Below are 18,803 nucleotides of genomic sequence, written 5' to 3'. Positions count from 1 at the left end.
ACTGCAATGTACCTTTTTACGGTGTTTCCAGAACACCAGTCAGGGCTGAATATTGAACAGGGTGTTTTGTATCCATACTAATCTTGTTTGATACCTTTAAGAACCAAGCCATTGTTTGTTTTGTATTAATCTACATTGGGTTGGTCCAATGTACTCAATTAATTAAAATTAATTACAAACTTGGATTTAATTAAGTTGTAACCGTCTTTACTTATGCGGCAGACAGGAATACTTATTAAGTGTAGTTTTTTTTCTAATGGTCAACAATGACTATGCAAATATTCACTCAATTCACCTGACGCAATAAAAATAAAATAAAAATATTTTGTTGGGTGCGCCATTTTGGGACAGTCGAATTCACCCCGTGGAATGCAGTGTCAGATTTAGCCTGAACATCTGACGTCACATTTCAAGGCTCGTGAATACACTTCAAATACCAGTCTTTAGCGCCTGCCAGCTGTACCTTTGACCTTCTCTCATCCATCCATCCATCCATCCATTCAACCAAACTTTGTCATTCAAACAGCATAGGGGCCTACAAACATTTAGCATAATTAAACGCAGCAGCAGACAATCGAAAATACAGTTAACTGCTGGCGTATGTAGCTGAAAAACTACGTCACTTCGGAGCTGACCAATCATAACACAGAAATTGAAAGCTACTGCAAGTTCATCCGCTGAACTCATTTGGGCCTGTGTATAAGACCATAGAGCAATGATAAGACTAAGTGCCTGTTTTGCTGATAAGGACAGGGGACCAGTCTACAGACGAGCTGTTAGTGACGTCACGGAGGGTCTATTATGGGTGCGTTCGTTTAGCTTCCCTGGGTCTACCCCGCGGTGCTCACTCGGGTGAGCCCCTGACAAGAGCTAAACGAACGACCACTCACCGCTCTCGTAGTGACGTCGTTTACCTGGGGCCAGCCCCCAAGTGACCCATTCCACAAGCAGGGCACTGGGGGCTGACCTGGGTGAGCCCCTGGAATGACGTCAACAGCTATTTGAACGCACCGGGGCAGACCGGGGATGACCCATGGAAGCTAAACGAACGCACCCTATTATGCATCAGACATAATTATGCCCATTTCGAAACCATGGCTTGTGCTCAGGCTAGTTTGGTCCCGACTGAAATTGACAAAATAATGCGCGTGTTCTGCGCACGTGCTCTCACGGCTACAGAAGAGAGGACGGAGCCCGAAGCCGAATCCAAAGCCGAAGCCGTGGCTTCGAAAAGGGCCATACTCTCCACACAAAAACAACCAGAATGGCACCATATAATATACACTGTGAACCTTCTTTGGTACATTTTAATTGAATTGGAAACACGACCTGAATATAAACAGACAGATCGCATGTGCAATTAAGAACTCACGCGGCACAAATTGCACACCGGTTGCGTGATATCAAATAGCATTTGAAAATGCAGGTATAAGCACAACACCTTTTAAAGGTCCGTTCGGTGAAGAAGTTTGTAAAATTCGCGGGACAAAAAAACATTATCAGAAGAGAACCTTACAGATTATCAAGAAAGAACCTTCCCGATTATCGAGAAATAATATCAAATGATTATCAGTAAAGAACCTCTAATCTCAGATTATCAAGAAAGACTATCCCATGATCCGGAAAGAACCTATTAATTATGTTTTACTTGTATAATTAAAAAGGAATGAGTATTATTACAGACAGCTTACCAGTCGTTGAGTTTAAAGGGAGGGTCTATGACTTTGGTAATTCGAACTATTCTCTAAAAATGAATGACCATGAAAACTTTCTTGGTATAGACTTAAAAAAAAACGCGGAAAGCTGGTGGTTATAAAACCGACCCCATCTTTATTGATGGTTTTAGAGAAAGGTGATTTTTTTATCAACAATTTCGAAAATGAGAAAGGCTTTGCAATGAAGCCATTTTCGGACATCTGAAAGTTCAAAATTTGCATAAAGGGTAGTCTTTCCTTTCATATAATATTATTAAGTTGCAACTTCGATGAGCAATTAATAAGCCCCAGTGCAAGAGTGAGAACACTGGTCTTTACCAAGAGCCTGCCTTTAAGGGTTTGTTTGCTGTGCACAATGTCACAGAAACTGCAGAGTAACTCTGAGTAATTACCAATAGTGTCCAGTGCCTTTAAACTAAAAAACCTCCCACACCATCATGCATGTGGGTGTAGTTCGGAAACACCAGACCAAGAGGGTCAACTTCCAATATTTATCAGTTGTTCTGATCGTTTTTATCGCGGGAGCTGGTGTTCATAAACGATACTAAATAAATACCCCATGTTTGTTCCATGGACTGGCGACATTGGACCCAACCCAGACGCAGGTAGAAATGTAAGTAGTATACATGACATTCATTTGCATACCGCACTACTCTTGTTGTATTGTACACTATTCGTTGATGCGTACATCACCAAACCTGGAGTTACCATTGTCTTAAAAACGTAAGTACGATAGGAACGTTGTTTTAAAGCTAGCACCAATAATTATTGTATAACAGATTGTTGACTCTTAATGCAGAGTATACTTTGTTTCGAAAGGTGGTTGAGTTGTTGAGATATTGAAGACAATTTGGAATGGCTATGTCTATGCATGAAGAATTGTCCGTAAAAAGAATACAGGAGAAACGTTTTATGCATGACAAATTAATTTGTTTGGGATTGACATGTGTTCAGATGGAAACGCTTTGGAATCCCTCTGTTTCAAACCACATTCCTTTTAAAGGCAGTGGACACTATTGGTAGTTACTCAAAATAATTATTAGCATAAAACCTTTCTTGGTGACGGGTAATGGGGAGAGGTTGGTGGTATAAAAAACTTAAAGACCTACAATAAAACTAGCCTGTCAAAGTTTAATTTCAAAATGGTGGTAGAATTTTTGAGATGGCTGAAATCCGAAGTGAGGCAGGAAGAATACTCCGTAACTGGAATACACGCTTCTCAGATTCAAATTTCGGGGATCATGAAAACTGATTCTTTTCCATTACCACATTACTTCAAAGTAAAAAACATAACGCAAGAAGTTATATTATTGTCATCAATTTTAAGAGACTGATTACCAAATATCCTTTCCTTTGATAGACCTACTCTATGTAAAAAAGTTGTATAACTTACTCAAATTCAATCTTTGTTATTTTATGCAATGATTACAATGAAAATGCACTAGATTTGAAAAGTTTTATTATTTCCCCCCACAGAGTTAAAGAGTTTCAAACTACGCCAATGTGAAGACTCGTTCTTCAAAAGAAAATAATATGAACATCTCAACAGAGTTGTTGTTGACGCTGATAATTCTGGCTTCAACTCTGCAAGTCATTCATACAGGTATTGTCACGCGGGTATAAATAGGTTAATACTGTTCTTTCTCGAGTCCAAGTTGCTGTTTAATTTTTATTTTTGTATGTAAACCTACCTGAGTTTATTTTTAAAACCTGAGATTAATTAGTTCTTTTGCCTGTCAATATTGCGATGTCCTAGATTTTGGTAGTCCTAATGGCGGTTTCGGTTTGAAACTTCTTGTACCCTTCAGTTTTTAATCATTTTCGTATTTTTATTTTATTTTTTTATTTTGGTGTTTTATATTAATATAATTGTTTTCGTGTATTGTTAAAGGCAGTGGACACTATTGGTAATTACTCAATATAATTATCAGTAAGCTTAAAACCTTACTTGGTAACGAGTAACGGGGAGAGGTTGATAGTAGCAAACAAAACATTGTGAGAAACGGCTCCCTCTGAAGCAACGAAGTTTTCGAGAAAGAAGTATTTTTCCACGAATTAAATGTCGAAACCTCAGAGTTAGATTTTGAGGTCTCGAAATCAAGCATTTGAAAACACACAACTTCGTGTGTCAGGGGGTGTTCTTTCTTTCACTATTATCTCGCAACTTCGACAATCATTTGAGCTAAAATTTCCACAGGTTTGTTATTTTATGCATAATTATGTTGAGATACACCAAGTGAGAAGTTGACAATGACCAACTGTGCCACGTGTCTTTAACTCTTTGAAATGTGTTATTCTCTTTGTATTTTTGACTGCAATTCGGCCTATGGCTATTGTAAAAAAAAAAAAACTTTTCAAATAAAAATCAAACCATGAACATAATATTAAATTTTGTGCTGTTTAGAGTGCATCTTTCAGTGTGGTTCTGCGGCATGTGGTGCGCCGTTTGTCGAGCGTAATTTTTACGAGGAAACTTCACCAGGTAAAACCACTCAACCATCAAAACCAATGAACAGAGCCCAATTTTCATAGCACTACTTAATAACGGTAAGCAAGTTTTCGTGCTTACTATAGCAGAAAAATTGCTAAGGTGCAAGCGTATTTCACAGAGTATCAAACAAATTGGGCGGCCCATGACCGTGGGTTGGTTTGTGACGTCATTTATTTTCGTGCAGTGAGCACCGGAAGGTTAGCATGCTTTTTTGTGTGCTTACGGTTAGCAGCGCTATGGAATAATTCAAGGAATAAATTTATAGAAATCGCACATGAAGCACCGAATCAGCCGCTAAGCAGCGCTATGAAAGTGGGCCCTGTTGATTAATGTCTCCTTTTCAAACAAGCTTTACATACTTAAGGCAAAGAACCTTTGGTTTTTGGAACAGTTTTTTTAAAAATGCTATGTAAACAATTCATTTCAAAATAATATTATGTTCACCGTTCTTTAGAAAACCCAGAGTTCATGTTCCCGATGCAAAAATAAATCCTCTACTCGAACAGAAAAACCACAATCTGAGAAGAAGCGTTAGTGTTTCCGCGTTCGGATTCAAATTTTGGGGTATAACAACAGACAGGCCTACCTTTTTACATAACCACATAACGTCGAAGTTCTTGCGCAAAAAAACCGCAGGCGCCAAGCTTGCCTGAGCCGAGTCTGGAGCCAAAACAGTGGTTTCGAAAAGGGCCTAATGCTTTAGTACACGTGTGTCACTAGAGGGCGGTATATAAGATGAGCGGTACTTGTCTATTTTGTTTACAAACATCAAAGTCTGTGTGTGTCCGAATGATTTGGTAGCAAACTTCGTACAAAAGTAATGAAATGATGTACAGAACCCGATGAAGTCGACGATTCTATGTGATTCCATGGTGACTTTATTCAGGTAACAGTTATCTTGGGGTAAAAGACTAGCGATTGGCAAATTCGGTGATGCTTTGCACAAGAAAAACCTGCGCCTGCGGCGACTTGCAGCCTGGAATTTCATCTTTGTTTTGAATAATGAAGGAAGGACACGGGCAAGGCAATTTAATTTTCATTTTGCATGAGGGCACTTTCTAATTTATAAAGAATGGGAAAACTTTTGGGGACAGTTTCCGTATAGCGCCGACACTTTTTCATTCGAAATAAAATAATATAGTATCTAATTTACCTGATTGATATATCACTTTTTGTAAAAATGAGTGAAAAAGTGGTGGCGCCATACGGAAAGTTATCCACTTTTGAAGGGGCAACATGCTGGGCAGGCCAAGAAACGAAGGCCAAATTTCATCATTGGGATGCGCTATTTATTTAATTAACTCAATTGATTGTTACTAGGGCTAGGGGCCTATTATATCTATAATTAAATTAGGCTATTTTTAATAATGTTATTAATGGTGAGCATTTTTATGATCTGGATCATGCATAATTAGGTCGTGTTTACACCGCTGTAGTTGACTCGGGGGCCATTACCTCAGAATGCATATCAGAATGTGGATACTATAACCTGAATAATGAGAGCGTCACCTTTGTAGGTGAGATGCCGGACATGGAAGACGTAAGTAAAAACATTGTCATTTAATTTTAATTTTAAACTTAAAAATAAATTAAAGGCACTGGACACCTTTGGGGAGTTTGGTAACTACTCAAATTGATTGTTAGCATAAACTCTTACTTGGTAACAAGCAATGGAGAGCTGTTGATAGTGTAAAACATTTGTGAGAAATGGCTCCTTCTGTCTGAAGTTACGTAATTTTTAAGAAAGAAGTAAATTTTAAGACTTCAGAATTAGATTTTGATGTCCCAAAATATAACATCTGAAAGCACACAACTTTTTGTGACAAGGGTGTTTTTTTCTTCCATTATTATCTTGCAACTTCGACGACCAATTGAGTTCAAATTTTCACAGGTTTGTTATTTTGTGTATATGTTGGGATACACCAAGTGAGAAGACTGGTCTTTGACAATTACCAATGGGGTTGGCGTAGACCTATACCAACATTTATGCATGAAATAACAAACCTGTGAAAATTTGGACTTTATTGGTCATCAAATTTGCAACACCATGACCCTTGTTGCATTACTCTGTGTGCTTTCAGATGCACAATAAAAGGCTTCAGCTGAACTCTTTAATTATTAAGTTGAGTGAGAAATTACCTTTTTTTTCGCTCAAAAACTCCATTACTTCAGAGGGAGTCGTTTCTCACAATGTTTTACACTATCAACTGCTCCCCCATTGCTTGTTACCAAGTAAGTTTTTATGCTAACCTTTATTTTGAGTAATTACCAATAGTGTCCGCTGCCTTTAAAGTTGTTTTGACTAATGTGTGTTATGGGGGGGGGGGGTACACTGGTCAGTATGTGTTTGTCATCGGTACATGTAGCCCTAATAAGTTATCTTTCTTCCTTTCTTCCAGTTTCCCAGCGGTAAAAATAAATTGCCTTTTGGTGTAATTGAGTTCAGCTGCACACCTGCTGGAGGAACCGTAAGTGTCCTAAAACGTTTCCCAGTCAGAAATGACAAAAATCAAGGTCTTGCACTGGGACCTGACACGATGGGTCAAAATTACGCAGAATTTAAGTTAAATCCCATTTTGTAGATTCAGTGCCACCAATCTAAGTTGTCTATTCCGAGGCATTTTTAAAAGCAAAGTGAAGGAAAAATTGAAGACAAAATAGTTCACAGAATTTCATGTGGAGATGAAAAAGTGCAATGGACTAAAATCTAATTCTGAGGTCTCGAAACCAAATTCGTTGAAAACTACGTTATTTCTTACAATGTTTAATACTATAAACAGCTCTCCTTTGCTTGTTACCAAGTAATTTTTATGCCAAAAATACTTTTGAGTAATTACCAATAGTGTCCAGTGCCTTTAAACTTTAAAGCCCTGATCATACTTCCTGCAAATAAAAAGCGACAATTTACATCACAAATTCGCAACGGATAATTCACCACAGTTGAGCTGTTCTCAACTTTTTGCGAATTACCGCAGCAAAAACAGCTACATGTATGTGGCATCAATATTCAAGTGGTCGCCAAACGTGTTAAGAGCCGACCAGGTCTGTTTGAGCAGTTAAACACAAAAGGAGAAAGGTTGTCTAATTGGGTCTGACCTGATCAATTCTGACATAGAACTTGCGCTGTCACAGTGAAAATTTGAACTCAACTGGTTGTGGAAGTTGCGAGATAATAATGGAAGAAAATCGCCCTTGTTACACAAAGTTGGGTGTTTCAGATGCTTGATTTTGAGACCTCAAAATTGTAATTCTGAGGTCACGAACGCAACATTTTTACTATTGTTTTTTTTTTATTTGACAGTGAATTATTCATAATTTCTTTTCTTTGATCAGGAGCAAAAGCTGACCCTGATCGTATCAACACTCAACACCAACGATAACAAAGCAACATTCGTCGGGAAGACAGAGTACGAAGCAACCATACCAGAGGTAAGGTTTTTATTCAGTGCTCCTCTTTATTCCAACACTCTCCTGTTCAGGGGACCCCTTCTTGATTAAAGGATAACATTGCCTTGGATCGGACGATTTGGTCTATAAAAAGCGTTTGTAACTGTTTTGTTATAAAATGCATATGGTTGGAAAGATGTTTTAAAAGTAGAAAACAATGAACCATACAAAATATATGCCTAGAAACTTCGTGGTTTGCCTTTTACTGTGCAAACTAATACGGTCATGAATGGCCGACCGTGTTTGTTGACGAGGTAAGAGGAAAACCGTGCAGTTTCCAGGCATGTTTGTGTGGATCATTGTATTATACTAGTCTAGAAACCCAATATGGTCCAGTGTCCCGGACAGTACAGTGACTGCAGAAGATACGGGGGGCATCTGGTGGCAAGACCATACCAACGGTGAACGTGCTAAAACCTACTCATTTTCTTATATATGAGTTCCACTGGATTATAATAATTATTGTTGTTGTTTTTCTTTCTATCCACAGTTGGCGAGGCCGGGAGTTCTTCTCGACTTCGGCGATATCATACTGATGAAGGACATGGATCGCCTGCGGAAGGAACTTACCTACAACTTGATAACGGAAGAAGTAAGAAACTTTATTTATAAAGTCGGAAGTGTTTGAAAAAAAAGCCTATAGTTCCAGTGGATTATCATTGCTCTTCGAACGTTGTCACATATTGAAGGCGATCATGGACAGGAAAGCTCCTAAAATTTAAGAAAGGTGCTAAAATAACACATCCTTTATGTCTGGCAACTCACACCTGTTATCTCCATGTAATTCCTATTCGGCATGAGTATGTATGAAGTATTATAGACTGTTTGCATTGATGTCATCCAGCCGCCAACTTAGAGGTAAAACGATGACAAAACAATAAAAATACACAGATTTGAACGCACAAGGCACAGGTTTGGCCAATAAATGGCTGCTTTTTTTACCTCTAGTTGAGGGCATCTTACTGATATGCTATCATGTGCATAAGGTCTATAGTAATAAAAGCTTATTAGCAATTTTATTTAAAACTATTTCAGGACGTGCCGTTTGAGGTCAGCCACCTAGACGATAGTTTTACTGCCGATGGTAGAATCGAGTTCGAAGTGAAGGTAAAAAATCCTCCGGCCGTCGACTTTGAGCGAATCCGACAGTACAACTTGACTCTGGCTGTTACGGTAAGTTTGCTGGGGGGGGGGGTGGGGTAGAGAGGGAGGGGACTCAAGCAAAATGACCGAGGTTCTTGAAAATGTGCCCTAGGGTTTTCGTTTTTTTTTATTTTTATTGAAACAAGAATCATTTGAAAGTGTTACTCAACACAAAACATGTAAAGGCATTAATCAACAAATTTTTTGATGGGTCAGGGGGGAGCTGTCTAGTCAATCGGACCTAAATTCTGGTGTTTAAGTAGGAGAGGGCGGGTTTGAATCTTGCTCATGACACCATTTCCTGCAAAACATATTGTTCGAAATATCCAGACCACACCACCTCTTTTTCAGAGCCAACACAAAAGAGATTTACTCGTAGTTGTACCCGCAAGTTTACTATTTATTTGTAGTTTCTTCACACTTGGCTTGTTTTTTTAATTTTCACAGGACGCCCAAGATGGAGTCTTCAAAGACCACATTTCATCAGTCACGTTGATTATTACTGTTGAGGATCTCGACGACAAAGACCCAGTCTTCACCCATCTGAATTACGCAGCAACCATAGAAGAAGGGACTGTGGGAGACCTCACCGTGATGCCAGCCGACATCTGTGCCTACGACCAAGATCTGGGCCTGAATGTTGCTGTAACCTACAGCATAACAGGTATTTATAATATATATTTGGTTTGTGGTGACACCATGTGTATGATTATGTGCCAGGTAGAGTTTGTTCTGTAGAGAATTGTCTGGCTATGTTTTTCGCATTTAAAGAACCAAACACAATCGCAGCACCATGGATGTGGAATCATCTTCCTCAGAACATCAGGCAATCTACTTCATTAACCAATTTCAAAACTTTGTGTAAGTCTGCCCTTTTTTGGTGAAAGCCTACTGTACAACGCTATTGGTGGATTGGCGCCGTATAAATTTAACCATTGATTGATTGATTGATGTTTTGATTGATTGATTGTTTGATTGACTTCTTTTGACTTTTCAAAGCAGACACTTTATTCATACAGAAAATATACAGAATTTACAAAAAACATAGAAAACTGAAAAGTTACATCAGTAATAGACAAGAAAAAGTGTTACAAAAAATAGGTCAGTAGCTGGGATTTGATTGATTGATTGATTGATTAATTTGATTGATTGATCAAGTTGTTTGTTGTTTTTCTTCCGTGTGTCAGACATTGTAGGGGATTGTCCAGCTGACAGTCTTGAAATCGACGCCTATACAGGAGTCATCAGCGTCAACGACACGCGGCTGAAAGCTGGGCAGTGCATCATTGAACTAACGGTACATATTATTATAGCTTGTTTAATTTGTACAATCTAATTATTTACTTTGTAAACTTATTTAAAGTGTCTGTACCTTTGGTAATTACTCTAATTAATGACAGCCCAAATCAGCGAAGTGTAGCCCTCAATTTAAAGTGGCCATCCAACCCTGCGATGTTAGGCGATTTCTTATTTAAAAGAAGAAAAAATGATTCCTACAATTAGTTTTAGATTAAAAAAAACTTAATAATTTCTTCCAAAGACCAACATTATCCTCTCCCAACTAAACTAAATTGTGATTTCTTGTAATTTTTAGGCGAGACAGGTTGACGATGATCAGCGTAGCGCAAGGGCCACTCTGACCCTTACCATCAGCGACATTGACACTAATTGTCCAGGCTTTGCTGTCACCGAGTTGACCGGTAGAGTAGACCCAGAAGATGCCTTCGTCTACGAGGCTGACGGAGTGGACAAGTTGCTCCTAGAAGTCACTGACGACGATGCGGTAATTCTTCTTTCACTACTTTGAGTCACCCATTAAAAGCAGACCCGAGTTTGCTAAAAGCCCTTTTCACACCACTTGTAAATTGAAAGATATATATTCAGCTGCCAATGTTTTGTTTCATTTCATCCTATCTTTCAGTTTGGTAAGACAGTAGTTTTCAAGTTGAACTATTGTAACGAAAATACACTCAACTGTAAATTATGTTACAATCTACACAAAAGTGTACACTTCGGCGGTAAGCAGAGCCATGAAATTGGGTCCTGACTGCATGGGTTTTTCCGCTGACTGGGTGAAATAATTCTCTTGGGTTTTCCTCCGACATTAAAACCCACACTTTTCTCTTCGGCTTCTTTTCATTGGGTTCTTGATTAAAATCATATTTCTGAAGGTCCTCGGCTTCACAATATGAAATGAAATGAAATGTAATGAAATGATGATGAATTTCTATTGATTTGCAGACTTTTTCAGGGAACCTAACTCTTCATGATTTGGATGAGCATCCGTTCAGACTTGCGACGGAGGGAACTGAACAAGGGGCCCCCACCCTGTACTTCAATGTAACTGGCTCGCCGGTACTGACCATCAACCAAACCTACAACCTACAGGTATTTATTTGTTATCTATTTATTTATTTATTTAATAATAAATAATAAAGAATATTTATAGGGCGCCAAAATCCACCAAAATGAGGTGCTCAAGGCGCACAGGAGGGGGAACCACACACAGCAAGGAAAATAAGACAAATAGACCAATTACACATAAGCGAGAGTAAACAATGTGGTTTTCAACTTAACCTTGAAAGTATTGAGATTGGAAATATTGCTGATTTTAAGAGGTTAGTCATTCCAGAGTGTGGGTCCAGCATGGGAAAATGACCATGACTTGCTACTCTTAGTAACCTACAAAGAAATTATTTGGGTTTAAAAACACAGAACATGGTCGGTAGTATCACAAAGTATGCTTTTAAAATAATACAAACCTAGTCTAGCCAGTCTAGTCAATTGATCCCAATGAAAAGACTGTTTTTTTTTTTAAAGGTCACTGTTTCGGCATCAGACAACTGCACCGTGGAGCGAGCATCAGTAAAAATTACGGTTCAAAACCTCGCCCCGCGGTTTAATCAGGAGAGGTACGACACCGAAATCACAGAAGGTTACGTAAGCATAGACCCCATAGAAACAGTAAGTTCAGTTTTTAGAGGAGTAATATAATTTAATCTAATTGAATCATTTATCAACATTACATTAAAGACACTGGACACGTTTGGTAATTGTCAAAGACCAGTCTTCTCACTTGGTGTATCTCAACATATGCATTAAATAACAAACCTGTGAAAATTTGAGCTCAATTGGGCGTCAAAGTTGCGAGATAATGAATAATGAAAGAAAAAACACCCTTGTCACACAAAGTTGTGTGCTTTTAGATGGTGGATTTCGAGACCTCAAATTCTAAATCTGAGGTCTCGAAATCAAATTCGTTGAAAATTACTTCTTTCTCAAAAACTACGTCACTTCAGAGGGAGCTGTTTCTCACAATTTGTTATACTATCAACCTCTCCCCATTACTCGTTACCAAGTAAAGTTTTATGCTAATAAATATTTTGAGAAATTACCAATAGTAACCACTGCCTTTAAGGTCATTAATTTTTCTCGATGTAATAACCAAAGATGTACCTTCCCTTTAACAGGTCTTTGCCGTGTCTCTTGGCGCGCCAAATAAAATCAGTTACTTCCTGAAGTCAGCCACAAACGGCGGAGAGGGTTTCTTCAAAGTCGATCGGAATTCTGGCGAGATATTTCTGACATCTGTTGAAGTGGACGCCGAGCGAGTAGAGGAATTTATTCTATTTATTGAGGCAATGGACCGGTCCTGGGAGCCCAGTCGGTAATTCTTATAAAAATAATTCTGGGGGTGTTTTCCCAAAACATTTAAAATGTACCCAGTCAGTCTCCCTTGTGGTTTATTTTTTGATGTCCTACAAACAGAATCATTACATTTATATGGCACTATGCATAGACGGTTGTCTTCAACATTTCACCGTTTCCTGATTTTTGCCAAACGAAAAATTGTTAGTGGCCTGCTGTTTCGACCCTAGCAGAGTCTTTTTTGCAGGCTAAGTTAGAAAGATTCTAGCTTCCGGGCACTAACTAATTTGTTTGCATTCATATCGTTTATCCCTTTGGATGGCAACAACTAATTCTGGTTTTTTGCTTTTTTTTAAAACTCCTTTTTATTTCAGCGTCTCCTTTGCGTATGTTTTCGTAACGGTAAATGACTCCAATGATAACGCCCCTGTCTTCGAAGACACTCCTTATGAAGAAGTGATTCCTGAAAGCGGATATAACGACCCAATTTTTACTGTCAAGGTATGTCCCATAAGACAAAAATGAGCTTCTGTATCTGTTTCTGTATAATTACAGTGGCAACAAAAGTTGTCCGAAAACACATCACACCAGCTTGTGCACAATGTGTGGATGGGCTGTTTTAGATATTCAGTGAGGCCTTTTTCCTTAAATTTGCACTGTGATTCAATGAAAACGAATTTATTGGGCAAAACATTTGACAGGCACTGGACACTATCGGACACTCAAAATAATTGTTAGCATAAAAGCTTACTTGGTAACGAGCAATAGAGAGTAATTTGTGCTAATGTTGGGATACACCAGTGCCATTAATGGTTCATTATAAGAAACTGTTGCCCTATCCCCTTGATGGAATGAAGAAATTTAATTTGGTGGAACTTAATTGGTGTTTTCTTCATGACCTAGTTGGACATCATGCCACACAATTTTTTGAACAACAAACTTATTCCCATACTCCAGTTCTCAGCGAACACACCAAACTAATCTGTGAAAATGTCATCAAATTCAACTTATCTACCTTTTAATTCTACGCCCCGATCTTCTTCCTCTTAGTTTTTACTTTTAGTGATAATTTTCAATTTGTAAACTTTCACCCAGGCTTTAGATGCTGACGCAAGTGATGTCCTACAGTATTCGCTGTTAACTGAAAACTCTCCATTTAAAATCAATATTGAGTAAGTAAATTGACAGGCTGCTTGTGTTTTCCCTGATATAACCCTCTGGGGTTTTCCTTCCTCACATCGAAAACTGAAACTTCCTTCTTCGTCAGTTTTTTGGCTCTCTTTTTCTCTCTCTCTAGTCGACCCAGGTCGGAATCATGTTGAGGCTCGCCCATCCCTGTCTATCTCTCATTAGGTTGGGAAGATCAGCTGGAAGCACCCCAATGTCCCTAGCAACTACATCTGTATAACTGTCTTCCCCTGTTTCTCCTTCCATGTTTTGGTGACCAGTTTTTGGCTTGTACTGTGTTTAAGTTCACTCTCTGAGGGGCCTATGCTTCACAAGCAGAATGATCCTTTGATTTTGCTCTCATGTTTGATCTTTTTACAAAACAAATCTTTTTAATAAAGTCTGTGGTAAGATTGATTAATTTGCATAATTATTCATTTATACAGAGGTGGCTTGTCCGTGGTTGGTGTGCTCGATGTGGACAATGTTACTGACAGCCAATCAGAATACATTCTGGTTGTTTCTGTTTCTGACGGCGAGAACGTAAGTAACAACAATGGAAGAAAATGGAAAACAAATTGTTGTAGATTCTCTGAAATGTACGGCCCCCCGGGTTGGTGGGCCGGATCCATACTTCATGTTTTGCTTAGCAAAAAAATATTATGAAATGGTTTTTATAAAATTAGGTCCATGCAACAAAGTTATTAATCTAGATTATTAGAAAAATTATTGTTGATATTTGTTTTGATAAAATTATTTTTTTGGTACGACAGGATGTTTCGGTGAACGTGACCATCTCAGTTATGGATGTGAATGATAACCCACCCATGTTTGATGAGGACGATTATATTTGGGAGCTGCCGGAAGGAGAACCATTGACCAATGAAACATTTGAGGTCAGGAATTGTTTTATTATTTTTTCTTATTGTCATTGTCGAGCGGATGATGGTACCGGAGTCAAGCTCTGGTGTTTCTGATTGGTAGAGTGTGGGTTAGAGTCCCGTTTGTGTTACTTGTGTCCTTAAAGCAGTGGACACTAGTGGTAACTACTCAAAATATTTGTTGGCATAAAAACTTACTTGGTAACAAGCAATGGTTGATAGTATAAAGCATTGTGAGAAACGGCTCCCTCTAAAGTACCGGTAATGAGTTTTGAGAAAGAAGTAATTTCTCACTATAAAATATTTGAATTGATTTCGAGACCTCAGCTGAAGAAATAAAAATAGATAAGTCTAACTTAAATTTGTTTTACTATTACGACCAGGTCACGGTGACGGATAAAGATATCGATGCAAACATATCATTCTCTTTGGAGGAAGGATCGGACGACAGATTTCAACTTCTCGACAGCAAGGTAAACAGTAGAGGAATTGCGTAACAAAATTTGTTAACTCTTGGTCAAAATTTTTGTTTAAAGGCAAAGTATATCTTTAGTTTTAGGAACTTTTGATTGTTTTAATCCTATATATATATAGACGATGTGGATGACCAGTGACATCACATGTTTACAAAAGAGCCACCAAGCCTGGACTTCCTGCAGGCATGATTTGTACACAGCACAATGGAAGAAAACATAAAATCTTATACTTATACATGGTCTATACACATTTGGTGTTACCACAATCAATACCTTGCCATGCAATGCCTCAAATCACATATATGTATAAATGTAGATTAGATACAATAAAATCAACCTGTGAAAATTTCATACCAAAAGGTGGTAACGTTTTTTGATATATCGCTGAAAATCTAGAGTGGTTATGTCCAACAGGATTGATATATAGGGTGCGTTCGATTTGCTTCCCGGGGTCGACCCCAGTCTGCTCCCGGTACGTTTGAATAGCTTTGACGTCATTCCAGGGGCTCACCCGGGTCAGCCCCCAGTACCCTGCTTGTGGAGTGGGTCACTTGGCGCTGGCCCGAGGTGCATGGCGTCACCACGAGAGGGTGAGTGATCGTTCGATTAGCTCTTGTCAGGTGCTCACTCGATTGAGCACCGAAGGGTCGACACAGGGAAGCTAAGCGAACGCACCCATTATAAGAAAAATTGTTTTCTGCTAGTCTTAATCATTTTCAACATCCTACCATTTCAGTTCGGAGAGATCACAGTTGACGGCACTTTTGACCGAGAGACCAAAGAAGAGATCATGTTGGTAGTTATAGCAACGGATGGTAAATTTACATCGGAAACAACAGTAAGAAAAAAACTTATTTGCATAAGTTTAAAATGCTTGATTTCTCAAAAAAAAAAGTATTTGAAAACTAATTTTAAAAGGTTATTAGGGCGTGTCCAGAATGGCGATTTCAGCTACAGCTAGATCAGCGCGTCTGCAGGTGTTGACGAATAGGGAGATGCGCCGATCAATTCGTAGCTGTAGCCGGAGTCACCGTTTCAGCCGCGGCCTTAGACTTTAAAAGAGTTGTACCCTGACTTCTCTATACCTTCCAGGTCATTGTGAACGTAACAGACATCAATGATAACAACCCAGAGTTTATTGTAAGCTCCAGCACCAGTCTAGAAGTGGCTGAAAACGCAGTGATTGGAACTTCAGTGTTTGTGTTCATGGTAATTGATGCTGATGAGCCGGGCACCGATAACACTCAAATTATGCTGGTGATCCAAAATGAAACAGGTAAGAAAAAACTTGCGTTTTGATCATTTGTTGCCGATGCCCTTTTATAATGACCAACGGCTTTACGTCCCATCTGGATGAAGCAGTGGTCAAGTGTTTTTTCTTAAGGACACAAGAGTCACAACTTGGATTCGAACCGACACTCTGCTGAATAAGAAACACCAGAGCTTGACTCCAGTGAGCTTGACTGTCTGCCAAGCTGTCTGCCAAGCTGTCTGCCAGAACAGATAGTGAGAGTGAGACACTAAAGCTTTTAGAGAAATGAATCACACAAAAAAAGCTTAGAAAAAAGTATCACACACTCGAATAGAAAAAGACAATTTTATCCATGTTAAAAATTTGTGGGTGTTTTTTTTGGGGGGGGGGGGTGTGGAGGCTTACCACTGGACGCAAAGAAAAATCTCCTTGACTTTAAAATTCTTAAAATATAAATCTTTGTTCTTAAAATTGCTATTCAATTACATTTCAGATTTTGGAGTTAAAGTTGCCGACGATGGTGACGGCTACCAGCTTTTTGTCAATGGTACCCTAGACAGGGAGACCAGGGAAACGTATGAGATGTCAATTGTGGTGAGTTGTTACAAATCAACTACACTGTAACTGACAAAATGTTAGCGATGTCAATTTACCGCCTTCACTTTAGTTGTATAAACATTATTATTATTTATATATAATATTCATATTTTTGTTTGTTTAATTTTTTATTCATTATTTTCTTGATCTGTCCTCGACTGTCTTTGACTTAAATAATTGTACTTAAATTGTTTTCTTCCTATTCTCCTTTTTTTATACCAATATGGAAATAATTATGATTGAATTGAGTCGAGTTGAATGTCGGGGCGTTTTGCGATAATTATACAGAAAAAACGGTTTCAAAGGGTGGAGTTATTACCAAAATTTCCTTTTTATATCAAACGTTAACATTTTACAGGCAAGCAATCCTGGTTTTCCTGAGGTTAGCGCCACGTTGAATGTGACTGTTACACTGCTAGATGTAAACGACAACGCTCCTGAGTTTCTTGTCACTGACGAGGACATCGCATTGGAAACAGCAGCAACATTTGATCTTGTACGTATAATTTGGTTTTTTACCTTTCCCAATTACTCCCAAGAAAGAAAATGCTCAGGCAAATCACCCGAGTGAGATTCGAACCCACACCCATTGCTCCAGCAGAAAATATTTCTGCTTAGCAGAAAATATTTCTGCTTAGCAGAAATCAACAGGATACCAGTCACAAATTGTACATGTGACATAGTATTTTGGCTGGTAACCCTGTTCTAGTAAGCATAATATTCTTGTTGTGCTTAGCTAATTTGTATGCCTAAAGCAGCTGTATGAAATTGGTCCCAGAAGCATTTTTGAAACAATATCTGCTCCTTAGGAGTGAGTCTAAAGTCCTGAAAAGCCAAGTTGCCAGACAACACAACCATTTTCACAAGAGGCACTTCTTTAAAAAGAGTCTTTGGACATTATTATTTACATCAACATTTCCCTAAGTTTCAAGTGAGGGTACTATTGTGGCTTTTTTTACCTGGGGGGGATGCGGGGGGGGGGGAGGGCACGATATCAAAAATTCAAATAATCAATTAATATCCAAACGGTGCATGAAAGAGTAAAGTTTATTTTTCTCTCTCACTGTTTTTTTTTTTCAGATTGCAAATCTGTCCGTCATAGACAGGGACAAAGAACCAAGTTATTTCAAGTTTTCTTCAAGCGGTGAAGACAGTGATTTGTTCTTCGTGTCTCCGACAGGTATGAAACTGAATGTTTTTTTGTTGTTGCCCTTACATGGATGAGTCTAAAGCCCTGTATACTTGGTACTTTCTCAGAGTTTGGTAAAAAAAAAAGAGAGAGATAGAGTCAGAAAGCACACAGTAAAAAACAAGGTGGTAAACAATTTTTTTTATATTTTTTTTTATGCAAGTCGCCTGACACACATGGCCTGAAGTTGTGGGCTACAAGGTGTGGGCTACAAATATTTTTGTCCAGAGGCCGTTGCCACCTACTCCTAGTTCTTGTTTCATCTGTGATGTGATGTTTCATCACATTGAACACCACATAAATAAATTAATAACCTTTTGTTAAAAATTCCTTTCAATAACTATAGACGAAGGCTGCTTAGTGTTCCTTAAATCCAAGTTGGAGCTGTCCAGTGAGCAATACATCCTGGACATCACGGTCTGGAACCCAGACTCACCGGAACTGAAGGGAGACCATAGCACCATTCGCTTGAGATTTTTCTACGGCGAGTTACCATGCTTTGAGATTGTCCCCAAAGATCCCGAAGTTACGCTGGTGAATCCCGGAGACACAGAATTTGTTGTTTTGACAATGGGCGTGAACATCAGCGACTGCAGTGACCCATCTGCTGAGTCTGACATCATGTATAATGTTACAAGAGCCACGTATAAAAAAGGTGAATGGTTTTTATTATTTTGAAGCCAATAAACCTAATGTATACCGTTGGTTTTTGGAACCATTTTGATTGTTTTTAAATACAAAAATTGCCAAGGAAGGAAATAGCCGGGCACCAGGCACAGCAATGTGAAAATCCCGTA

At 38.7% G+C, this 18,803-nt stretch overlaps 1 protein-coding gene across 1 annotated transcript; it reads left to right on the top strand.

The window, feature by feature from the left end:
* Positions 1–4,979: 4,979 nt before the first annotated feature.
* LOC117303937 (cadherin EGF LAG seven-pass G-type receptor 2-like) lies at positions 4,980–18,684 on the top strand. Its single transcript, XM_033788403.1, has 23 exons — positions 4,980–5,092; positions 5,622–5,746; positions 6,606–6,674; positions 7,540–7,635; positions 8,144–8,245; positions 8,689–8,826; positions 9,244–9,460; positions 9,984–10,093; positions 10,391–10,579; positions 11,038–11,184; positions 11,617–11,760; positions 12,267–12,463; positions 12,819–12,945; positions 13,540–13,616; positions 14,058–14,154; positions 14,385–14,507; positions 14,876–14,965; positions 15,705–15,806; positions 16,061–16,244; positions 16,714–16,814; positions 17,176–17,313; positions 17,898–17,997; positions 18,353–18,684. Exons 2-23 carry the CDS (start codon positions 5,729–5,731, stop codon positions 18,682–18,684), a joined length of 2,898 nt encoding a protein of 965 aa, XP_033644294.1. The 5' UTR covers positions 4,980–5,092; positions 5,622–5,728.
* Positions 18,685–18,803: the final 119 nt, after the last annotated feature.

This window comes from Asterias rubens, chromosome 20, assembly GCF_902459465.1.
Source record: "Asterias rubens chromosome 20, eAstRub1.3, whole genome shotgun sequence".
NCBI classification, from domain to species: Eukaryota; Metazoa; Echinodermata; class Asteroidea; order Forcipulatida; family Asteriidae; genus Asterias; species Asterias rubens.
This window is presented reverse-complemented; position numbering and strand designations above follow the sequence as displayed.